This window comes from Cucumis melo, chromosome 11, assembly GCF_025177605.1.
Source record: "Cucumis melo cultivar AY chromosome 11, USDA_Cmelo_AY_1.0, whole genome shotgun sequence".
Lineage (NCBI taxonomy): Eukaryota > Viridiplantae > Streptophyta > Magnoliopsida > Cucurbitales > Cucurbitaceae > Cucumis > Cucumis melo.
Window position 1 is genome coordinate 21,586,027 of NC_066867.1, and position 12,386 is coordinate 21,598,412.

At 30.7% G+C, this 12,386-nt stretch overlaps 1 protein-coding gene across 1 annotated transcript; it reads right to left on the reverse strand.

The window, feature by feature from the left end:
• Positions 1 to 4,709: 4,709 nt before the first annotated feature.
• On the reverse strand, positions 4,710 to 6,512 carry LOC103502921 (zinc transporter 6, chloroplastic). The gene is made up of 2 exons (XM_017047870.2): positions 5,387 to 6,512; positions 4,710 to 5,115 (listed from the first exon to the last, which is right to left on the reverse strand). The coding sequence occupies exons 1-2, from the start codon at positions 6,068 to 6,070 to the stop codon at positions 4,801 to 4,803; spliced, it is 999 nt and encodes a 332-aa protein (XP_016903359.1). The 5' UTR covers positions 6,071 to 6,512; the 3' UTR covers positions 4,710 to 4,800.
• Positions 6,513 to 12,386: the final 5,874 nt, after the last annotated feature.

Here is a 12,386-nt window from a genome sequence, read left to right on the forward strand (position 1 = left end):
TTATGAATATTTAACAGGTGGTAGCAGAATTATATATTGTTTTATCATACTGTTCTGATGATGATGCCATTCAAGATGGGGGCTATTAAAGTATTTTCATGAAGGAAACACACTCCTAGAGATAGAATCAAATTTGGTATGTTCTTTTTCAATTTATGCATTTGTATTTCAGGTACTTCGCTAAGCATTTTTCTGCATCAGGTGGAATCTTCTGATAGGCTTTGAGATTTGTTTTTAATTTGTATGAACTTCATCAGGTGGATGAATGTGGTGGGACATTGTAGAAGACTAGTAAGGCTATTCACCTCCATAATTTGGTTATTGGAACCAAAAGAATTTGACTTGTGGACCATTTCTTCTCTGTTGACTCCTTAAAAAGGTGAGGTAACTTTTCTTATTTGACTTAAAATCTACTAAAATTATTGTCAAACTACAAGTTTAGTTTATTGAACTTTTAAAAGATGTCCTCCTATAGGTATCATAGCTTTCAACTTTTCCGTTTAATAGATTCCATAAACTTTCAATTTTGTCTATACAAATTCAAGATCTTTTTTAAATTAATTGCTCTATTAGATATATTAGATATAAACTTGAATTTTATGTCTTTTAATTATGTTTAGTAGATATATAAATATTAAAAATTTTAAAACTTAGAGACTAAATTTGTAATTTTAAAATGTAAATTTAAATTCAACATAGTCGTGTGACGATGCTTAGACCCTCTCTCTCTCACTGCTTGAAAGTTAATTTTATAAGTCATATGACTTCATTTACAATGAATTGGTTAAATGTACGTTTTAGTTAATGTTTGGATGATTACTTGATTGGTCCTTAAAAGGAAATAATTTAGTCCTTAAACTAACTATATAGTTCTTATACTTTTCATTTTAATTTTGTATTAATTTTTTCCTCAAATTTTAGAATGCATTGAACTTTTAAATTCATAACAATTTAATAAATTTGGTAATTTGGTTTTGTGATTTGTAGTGTAGACTCTATTGTCTAATCTTTTGTTGATTTATTTAGGTAATAAATCTTATTAAAATTTTACTTGAGTTTCTCTAAATCTGAACTTAGTTGTTACACTATTGAAAATAAATTAAATAACTAAATTATTATTTCTATAAAAATTTAGATATTTTTACTTCATTTTTAAAAGATCAACATGGTCACATTTTGAGAGTTCAAACGTAAAAAAAATAATAATTAAAAGTATAGAATTTAAATAAATATTTAAATATTAAAAAATAATAGATCAAAATGAATAGTTTAAAAGAAAAATATAAGAATCAAATCAACATTTAAATTAAACATAGAAATTATAGAACTTTTTTTTTTTTTAAAAAAAGAAACCCTAAACCTTAAGAAGTAAAACAAACATGTTTTGTTTTTAGAGTAAAAGAAAAAAGACAGTAGAAAATAAATAAATAAATAAATAAATAAATAAATAAATAAAAATGTTATTTAATGGAGCTTATTCGGTGGATTGAGTTTGGTTCCGTCGGCTTCACGAGGCCTCCATTTCTACGTTTCTTGGGATTATGACTATGCTCTCTCTCTCTTTCTCTTCTTCTACACACACATATCCCAATCCCTCCTCCTTCTTTTCATATTCTAATTTTCTTCACGTTCACGTTTTCTTTTCCTCATGTGATTCAGCAATATCAATGTCTACTCTCCTCTTCCCAGCTTCTTTCCCCCAACAAAACTCATCTCTCTTACCATACGCTTCTTTCATTGTATATTACATCAATCACAGCAACAGTGTTTCTTTCCCCTTTTAGTCTCACCACTCAATTCATATACTTTTAATAAATCTTAAATTTGTTGTTAGCTAGTTTATTTTGTCATATATTTGTAACATTTCTACCTGAATCTTTAAAATAAATTCGTATATAATTTTAGTAAAAATCAATTGTGGAGGACTAAATTAACAAGATATTTTAACCTTTTTATTTATTTATTTATTTTTTCTATTTGAAAAACCTATCACCGAAATTGATGCATGAAGAAGAAGATGAGTGCAACTTGCGTCACCACTTTTGTTTTCGTTGCTATATATGATAGATCCATTCTGAATCAAACAAACCCATCTCATTACTTCAAACTATGTTCAACTCCTCACTATCTTCACCGAATTTTCCATCTTTTGATCCATTATTTGGTCATGTCTTTAAGAGCATCATCTCTTACAATGGAAGTGTACTAATGCTAGCTGCCTTAATATCTTTGCTTCTTGTCACCGTCTTTGTTCTCCTCCTCCACATCTATGCCAAATGGTTCCTCACCCAAGCCCGTCACCAGCGTCGCAGCTCTATCGCCGTCTCTCAAGTGCTCGGCCAGCCTCGTCTGCACCATTTCCATTCCATATCGTTTGATCACACCACCCCTCCTGCCCGTTCTCCCACCAAAGGACTCGATGCATCCGCGATTTCTGCAATCCCTCTTTTTATTTACGTGTCGGAAAACCAATGCAAGATTGGATTAGAGTGTGTCATTTGCTTGAGCTTGTTTGAAGAGAATGAGATCGGGAGGAGCTTGCCTAAGTGTAAGCATGTATTTCACGTCGAGTGCATCGATATGTGGCTGAGTTCTCATTCTAATTGTCCGATTTGTAGAGCTCCGGTGGTTCGTACTCATCAGAGTTTGAGAAATGGAATTGGCAACAACTTGGAATTGAATGAAAATGAATTGCAGATATAGTTATTAATAATAATGGTGGAGCTGCTATTTTGGAATGAGAGACTAAGAGGAAATTGATATTCATCTGTATATTATTTTTTGTTCTTCATCATCTCACAAATGTTCCTCAACAAGTTCATGGCTTTCTAATTATAACCCATTTCCACATCTCTGTACATAAATGTAGTGAAACTTGCGAACATGGTTACCTAAATAAATATTTCCAGACATCTTTACAAATTATCTTGAAAAGAAATTGTGTATCTGAAGATGATGTTAGCATCTATATTTTCAGGCGTCTAGCTACAATTTCAAGCGTGTGTACAGAATTTAGAGGAGCTAGTTTCTCAAAAACAAAGGCCCTCTAAGAAATCACACTGCCGTCGGTCGTAGTAGTAGTGGTTGGCTAGAAGAATTAATAGTTAATTGTAGTCGAAAGTGTCTGGAGTTGGCCACATAGAGTGAGCTAGTGGTAGTTGTCGAAAATGGCTGCCGAAGGATTGTTGTCATCGGTGGTGGCCATTGGAGTTGGTCGACAAGAGGGCAGTAAAATATATATTTGAGAATTGCGAGGGTATTTTCATACTTTCGTGAATTATACAAATTAGAAAAAGGATTAAGTATTATTAATTAATGCTTAAAATTAATTGAGTTGAGATAAAAATGGTGAAGGGAAAAGATAAAGAGGTTCGGTGTACAGAAACATTGGGTTTTTGCTCCAAAAAAAGAATAATTCAAAATAGTAAAGAGGTGTAAGGAGAAAAGTTTAGTCTTCTACGACTGTATTGTATTGTTGGGTTATAACTTTTCAAACAAATTAAAAGCCGTAGTTGACTGTTGACTGTTGACTCACTTGATTTCATGATGGAATGTCCAATTGAAAAATATTGTATGCAATAATTTCATAGCCTCACACACACACACACACCAACAACACCGTATCAACCTTAGTTAATTAGTTTTTCATTTCTTTCATCTAATTTGAATCCACCTTGTTTTCATTTACTCATTCTTAATTAAGAAAGGGGAGAAAGAAATTAAAAGAGAGGTCAACCTTATGGGTCGAGTTCAAAGTCCAAAGTCCAAAGAATGGTCCAAATCCAATTTAAGGCGACTAACTCGATCCAAACACTACTTTCAATATTTTAATTTTAATATATCCATCCTTTTTAAATTGGACCAACCTATTTGATGATCAGTATTTGGATCATCCTATTGAAAGACCTAAAAACCTTTTCTAAAATTTTAAAAATAATAAGTATTGAAGAAAGAGTCATCCTTTTATTTAAACTATTTTTCTATTTAAATTCTTTTATAAATATTAATTAAAATAAAGTTCTAAATTGTTTTAAACAAACATATCTTTCGTAGTCTTTTAAATATAAAACAAAGTTGAATAATACTCATCTCTGACTTAATTTAGCTTTGAAAATGTACATATAGCATTTTGAGGAATATAATAATTAAATACATAGTTACAAATTTGTAGAGGAGACTTCTACCAATAATATGGTTTGTCTTCGACCAATAATATGGTTTAACACTAACGTACTCATTTATCTGTATCTAAATATTGTTATAACCGTAAATTCTTTTGTACTATACTACGCCTGCAAACTATGTTTTATAAAAATTAAATTATAAAGAAGATTAAAATAAACATTTTAAAAGTTTTGGATAAAAAAAAAAAACAAAACAAAAAAACGAACTAGAGAATTTGGGGAGTAAAGTAAAACCTCACAATCAAAATAAAAGTTCAAAATGATAATAATAATAATAATAATAAAAAGGTATTATAGATTAAAAGGTAAGTGACAAAAGACGCATTAACATATACACTTTCCATCCCACTTTCATGTAATGTTTATATAACCAAACTTTTTATTTCACACCCACCAAAATTTCTTCCCTATATTATATATATATATATATACAATTTCTCTTTACTAATGAAACCCAATTGGATTTATGACATGGAAAACCAGTAACCTAAGATAATGCATTACTTTTGAAACAATCAAACCCAATTAATGAAAAGGGAGATGATCTCCATGCATGTTGATATTGATATTACCTTTACAACAAAAATTTATGTAAAGAGGGGGGATTTTAAGATTTTCAAGCCCACAAAGCCAAGATGGACATGGAAGTAGAGCCAAGCAACAAGGCAATAAAACAAATCTTTTTGAGCCATTGATTTGAGGTCATCAACTTGTTGTGAAAAAAATCAAGGGCTATTAAATCTACTAAAGCCATGTATATGAGAATCCCAGATGAAAATGATCCTAATAAACCTTCCATTATCAAAGCTTTGGGGTTGCTATCGTCGTAACCTGTTAATGAAAACAGAATCATACCTAATATTATACCCATTGGCGTTGTCACTGAGAACATCAAACACATATACGCTGTCGTTGTGAAGCTGAATCCTGCCTGCACCCACACCAATAACTCAATCAATAGCTAAGTTTAACATCATCAATTATATTCAAACCAGCAACTAGTTTGAATTTTCCAAATGTGTTGGTGTTTGGCCATAAATTTCTTGTGTCATTAACACTACCATGGACCCCATGAGAGTAAATAATTAAGCTTGACTTAAGGACTTCAAGTCTTCCCCAAAACCCCCTTAAGGTTCTTGATCAAATAACATTTTAGAAAAGTTAATGGACTAGAAAAGATAATAAGAAAGAAATATGATGACCTGAGCAATACATCCACCAAGCCCCATTCCTTCAAAGATTTGATGAAAAGCAAGAGCAGCAACAAGCGGTTTAATCGTACACTGATTCTGAGACATTCCCATCGTTACTCCAATTATCACCGAATGAAATATTATCCCTATCTCCAATACTTTCGATACCAATTTCTGTTTCATCTTCACCAATTCCTCTTCCCCAATTCCTTCCCCTGTTTCCTCCGATTTCCTCTCCCCCGCCACCAGAAGCCCAATCTCCCCTCCCGAATCCTCCCCACCCTTCACCTCCACCGGATTATACTGGTCGTGTTCCACGTGTGATGTGGCCGTGACGTCCACGAACAGCGCCACGAGAGCGCCGATCATGGTGACGAGGCCGGAGAAGGGGAAGTCGCGCCAGGGGTGCTGGGAGGCGACGCGGCAGTCGGAGAGAGCGTCGAAGGCGTCGGGGAGTACGTGGACGAGGGAGGTGGAGAGAATAACGCCGGCGGCGAAGGATTTGACGGTGAGGATAGCTTTGTCGTAGAGAGGTTTGCCGTGGAAGAAGCGAGTGAGGAGAACAGGGGAGGAGACGCCGATGACGCTGGTGATGAAGATGAGGAAGATGGAGATAAGTTTGAGGTGGGCGGCGGCGCGTCCGTCGCGACAGGCGGAGTCGTGAGTGAAGTCGGTGGGACAGGCGGCGGCCATGGAAATGGAAAAAACGGTTGAGGAGACAGAAAGGAGAGGGGGGGGGGGGGGGGGGTAGGAGTTTTGTGAAGATTGAGATTTGAGAGTAGAGAAGAGAGAAGAGAGGAGAGAAGAGAGAAGAGGGTATTAAATGAAGTGGGCAACCACAGTTTGTATTAATTTTTCTACTTTCACTAAGCTTCGTCCCTTTTCATTTTGACAGAGCTCCATTTTAGATACATCGAGTTAATTTTAGATTTTAGGTTTCTCAAGAAAATAATATTCTACTCATCAAATGTCAATCACCTCTTTCTTATTGTATCCATACCTTTCCTTTTTCGGAGTGTGGTTGTTTTATATAGTTTGTTTTTAAAAGGAATTGCTTTGTTCCTATTTTGTAAAAAGACAGAGCTCTGCATCCCACTACTTCTTCTACATTGTAATTCATTTTTGAATAGAGATTCTCAAAAGTGGATTTTGTTTTTACTAGGAAATATAGGAGGAGTCTTTGAGCAAGAGGGACTCTATCTTAAAAGAGCCTCTAAGACATTTTTTTTACCGACCATTACAATTTAGGGAGAACCCAAGGTTACCATGAGAGGGAGTCTCTAAGGTGATTGATTGAGTGATAAAGTTGTTCGAGAGTTATTATAATTATGTAATCATACATATAAGTACTACGTTGTGATTGTTTATCATTGATATTAGTGAACATATATATCTTTCCACAAGCAAATTGTCCCAACATAGGTGGTTTATACTAAACTTGGTAATCACTAGCCTTGTCGTTCGTTTATTACTTTATATTTTCAATAATAATTGTTGTGTATGGAATGTTGTAATATTGTAGATAACATAGTCATCTCGTTGGTAAACACACTCTTTTCTTATTTTCAATTAATTTTTCCTTCTACATCTAAACTATCAATTATTTTAGACTTTTTGTCATGAATCTTGACTAGGTTGAGAATTATAATCCACCCATTTTTTCTAAATCTTACTCAATCTTTTTTCCCAAAATTTTAAAATTATTTTTCGAGAAACTTTGAGAAGAGGTAATATAGTTAATATAAAATACAAAAGATGGTATAATATTTGAAAACATTACAAGCATGGAACTTGATGTTCGTCCTAGAAAATTAACGTCGATCAATATTTTATATACTTGGAGTTTATGAGTATAATCTTGATTATGATCGAAATCTTACTGAGATTAACACCAAAATTCTATCCGGCTATTTTCCAAAACTTATATTCATTTTTCTCTTTAGCAAATTTTGATTTTTTCCCAAAAAAAAAAAAGAAATTAAAAATCACATTGCAATTACCTAAAATATGATAAAATATAAAAGTAAAGATATGATTTGGTTAAGATTAAATAATATAATATTTGAAAAAGTTGGTAGAATCTTAATTTACACAAAGGAGAGCCCAACAGAATTTATAAAATGAAAAAGTTAATTTTTGAAAGTAAATCTTGGTGGTTTATGTTGGCTAACTAATATAAGAAGTTTTGGAAAGCATGCTAGTTATGAGAAGTGAAATTTTTAAAAATGGTACATAATACATAATTATAGTTCAATTAGTATAGATTTGTCTAATGACTTTATGTCGATATTATTAATAAAATTATCATAAAGACATAACTCAATTAATGGGTATAAGTTCGTATCATTGACCTTACATCTAATGTAAAATTTATGATTAGGTGTAGCGTAAAATATTGATAGAAATACAAGAGATGCTGACAAAAATTTAATGCCTTGATTTAATGTAAAATGGAGAAAAAAAAAACCATAATTTGGAGTCAATAATAAAGAAATTACTCTTTGTTTTGTTAATAACTAAATATGACCACCATCCCTCCAAAATAATTTAAATTAATGGGTAGTTGACAAAGAAAAAAATGTCTTCAAGAATTTTTCACTTTTAATTAGGTACAATCTACACAGTAGGCTTTATAATTTTTCAAAAATGAAAAAAATAATAAAAGAAAAATTTAAAAATTATCATGTAACAATTTTCTTTTTGGGATAGTTGTATAGTATTTTTGGTAAGTAAAATAAAAGATTGACTTTGTTTGAATGTATAAATAAATAAGGGATAGTTACAAGAATATAAATTAGATTCAAAAAAAATATATATATATATATATATATATATATATATATATATATATATAATAATATTCTTTTTTTGGTAAATATAACAAAAAGTCTATTAATGATGATAGAAGTCTATCACTGATGAATCATATTGTAAATATTGGTGTATTACTTTATAAGCGATCAAAGTTTGTCGATTATATTTGTAGCTTTTTTACTATCGTTGTATATTTAAATATTATTATTCATTATAATTAGTATGGTGTTATTTTTACTTTATTAGCATCGATTAATTGGTTTTGATTGCTGATGTGTCAACGGTTCTCTGATTGGGAAAGTGTGTTAAAATTGAAGGTCCAAATACTCTTTTTTTTTTCTTATTTTTTATTTTTACTTTTTTTAAAAAAATTGTGTGGCTTGTTTCATTTTAATTTTCGTTTCAATAAATCTAATCGATGTTTATGGTTGGTTGATATTGAATTCTTTTTTGAAAACAATCTTTTTGGTCTCCAAGTTTTTGATAAATAAATACCAATGGTTCTTGTCTTTTAGAAATTTTCCTTTTCTCTCAAGTTTATAAAAATAAATTTATTGGATCCTTAAATTTTTAAAATGTACTTTTCTAGTGATTGAGTTTTTAAAAATCACTACTACACATAAAAATAGCAAAATGAGAACAAAAATTTCTATTTTGCCCCTCTATTTTAAATATATGACTATTATACCCTTGAATTTAATAGTTAGTTGTTACTAAATTTGTTTTAAAGTACGATCATAAGTTTTCACGAAAGATCCTCTAGTCTTTAGTATGTATCTAGTTAGTGTGAAGGGGATTCCTGTTTTTTTAGCCATCGATCTCCTCTCCAAAATAAAGGTCGAAAATATTTTCATTTTTAAATTTGTTGTTACGATGTTCGATGTATTTTGTTATAGCCTGAAAATTCATTCTATATTTGAAAATTAATTTAGAAGCATACCATATTAATAATAAATATAAAAAAAAATTAAAATTGTTTCTGGCGACGTTTTGTGCATGGCAAAAAAGATACAACTATTATCTACCGACGCATCATTTGTGGCCAACAATCAAACTTCTATATAAAAAATGTATTTAATACGTATCTGCCGACAAATTTAGCGTAGGGAGAAATTTTCTTTTTGCCGACAAAAATCTTTTCATTGGAAGAAATAATTTCTACCTACGAAACAAACGTGGTTAGAAAGTTTATTTTTACCGACATAGTGATGATTGTGGGTAAAAATATCTTTTTGCCGACATTTTTTCGTGGCCAGAAAATCTATTTTTGCCGACGTGATGATAATCGTGGGAAAAAATACCTTTCTGCTGACGTTTTTTTCGACTAGAAATATATTTTCTGCCCACGATTTTAATTTGTGTGGGCATTTCAGTCGACAAAACGTCAACAATATGGGTAAAAGAAAAGACGATGGTGTTTTGGCCACGCAACATGTCCATACCAAAAAAACGTTGGTAGAAGTTTGCCCACGTTTTTCATAAGAATGGCCCACGTTTTCCTGCGTCGACAATGACGAAATTGTAGTGGTTCCTTTTTGTTTTGCTTTTTAAATCTTTCCTTCTCATTGTGCTTTGCATGGTCAAATGTTGGTGGAAACATTGTCAATATTGTTTTGATTTCAAAACAAAAATAACTACTATACTATTGTTGACGTGTGCAATTTTTCCTTTTTGTTTATTTTTCTTTCCTAATTCTTCATTCTCTGGTGATTACTATTTCGTGGTTCAGTCTTATACAAACTCATTGTATAGGATATTCTCACTCACATGTTACCTGTGTTTGTATAAAAACAAAGTGGGTCGTCATATCCATTAGCTTTACCAACATAAGGTACACCTAGTCTTATCTCTATACTATATCCTTTAAATTGTATCTTGAACGTTGATTTAGGTATGTCTCTAGACTTCACATATAGTTCAAGTCTCATAAAGTAGTTTACGACGTTAGTTTATTAAATTTAGTTTATCAAAACAAAACTAATAAAATAATTAATAATACTTTATTAAAAATTACAATAATAACATTTTACTAATAATTGCTAATGAATTAGATTTATTATCTAGTCTTTGAGACATAAGTCTATGCCATTAACAAAAAATTTTTAACCATGCTACAACTCTTTTATATATATATATATATATATATATATATATATATATATATATATATATATATATATATATATATATATATATATTTTGTTGGGTTTTACGTCCTAAAACCCGTAGATAGTAAATATAATCAATTGATCGTTATTAATAAAGTATTTTATTATTATAATTTCAATAAGTGCTATTGGTTATATTATTAGTTGTCTTAATAACCTAAATCCAATAAACTAACATTCTAAGTTGTTTGATGAGTCTTGAACAGTATGTAGAGACATACAGGGATCAAAGTTCAAGATCAGCTTAAAGAGTCTATAGTATAGGGTTAAGGTTGTGTACCTTATCCTGTTAACATTATGGATACGGCTCACTTTGTATTTGATACAAACACATTGATCTAATGCATTCATGTATGCAACATGCAAGTGAGGGTATCCTATGCAATGAGTTTTCATAAGACCGGACCACAAAGTAGTAATCACTAGATGTAACTCCGTTAACTAATTGAGTTTCTATTTCATTAGGATGACCTAGGTAACTTAGTCTTAATCTTGAGTGTATTATGAACTCCTGTTTCTGACTCAATATGCTTATCATTTTGGGGACAAGACCGAGTGGGGAGCTGGGAACATAATCACATAAGATGGAATTCACTCCTTCCCACCTTTAGGGTAAGTAGATAAGTGTTCCCTTAAATGGTGTCTCCAAGACTTGAACAAAGGGCCCTACCCTCTCTATGACACGAGAGAGGTTTCTGTTTAGTGGTTGGACTATAAATAGGTTGTTCATTAGGGGAGCATTGATATTTAAGACTAGAAGTAACCCAGGGGTAAAACGGTAATTTGACCCAGTTGGTTTTACGAACACTTGTGAATGACTAACTTACTAGTATTGGTCTATATCCATGGATACAGAAACATATATGCAGTGAGAAGAGTTCAGCTGTGAGTATTTAGTGGAGTGTACACACAGTTAACGAATATTGATTAATGTGGTTAATGAGTTTAGCCAATTAATCTCATATCGTTGTAGCTTCTGATCTGTAGGTCCATTAGGTCCCCTTCTTAGCTCATAAAGAGTAATAAGATTTATTTATATTGGTTGTAATTTGAAATGTTCAAATTACTTTAGGAATTAATATAATGTATGTTGATACATTATAATATAAAGTTTATATTTTAATTAGACTTTATTATATAAATTTAATTTTGGATATGATTCAAAATTATATTATGATAGAATAAAATATTTGCATGAGTTCAAATATTAATTTAATGTGAATTAGATTCATATTAAAACTATAGGTTAAAATTTAATTTGTATGTGATACATATTAAAACTATAGGTTATGAGAGAATTTATATTTGAATATGATTTAAATTTTGGATTAAATTAAATATAAGATATTTAATTTAGAAATTGATTAATTGGAGAATTAATTAAATGTTTAGTTTAATTTGATTTAATTAAATTAATTAAATTAAAACTATAGGGTATGCAAGAGATATTCATTTAAATATGATTTAAATGAAAATATTAATTAAATATGATTTAATTAATTAATTAATTAATTAATTAGTTTAATATATATTAATTTAATAATTATTAAGTTAATATAGAGAACGTGGGTGGTTTTCGCACGTTCCCATTTGTGAGATCCTCCTATTCTCTCTAAAAGAATTGTTCTTCATGGAAAAATTCCCTCAATCCAATTTTGGTTCCCACAAACCATCTCAATTAGAGAATAAGAAGGTTTCCAAGTGATGGTGCCCAAATTGGTGATTGATAGATTCAGAGTCGTCAACGAGCGTAAGTTCTTCTTCTTTGTATTTTTCTTGAAAGCATGCTTAGCCATAGAATTTTGTAATTTAATTTGCTAATGTATTGGTATTTTTTTTCCAATTAAATTGAGTTATGGTCTCTGTTAATTCTTTCGTTGTGGAAAGGGTTTTCATCCCTTCATGTATATATATATGTATGTATAAAGTATATTTTGATGTCGATAAACCATATATATGGGAGTCTAAGGAGTGAAAGAAATGTGAAACAAATTGCACTGAATTGCTTGATTTTTTTATTGATAGAT

Bases quoted from the DNA above. Each gene is read 5' to 3' on its own strand.
- LOC103502921 (XM_017047870.2), bottom strand. From the start codon at position 6,070: ATGGCCGCCGCCTGTCCCACCGACTTCACTCACGACTCCGCCTGTCGC. The intron at 5,116-5,386 runs GTCATCATATTT...GTGTGGGTGCAG, and splicing joins TTGGTGGATGTATTGCTCAG to GCAGGATTCAGCTTCACAAC.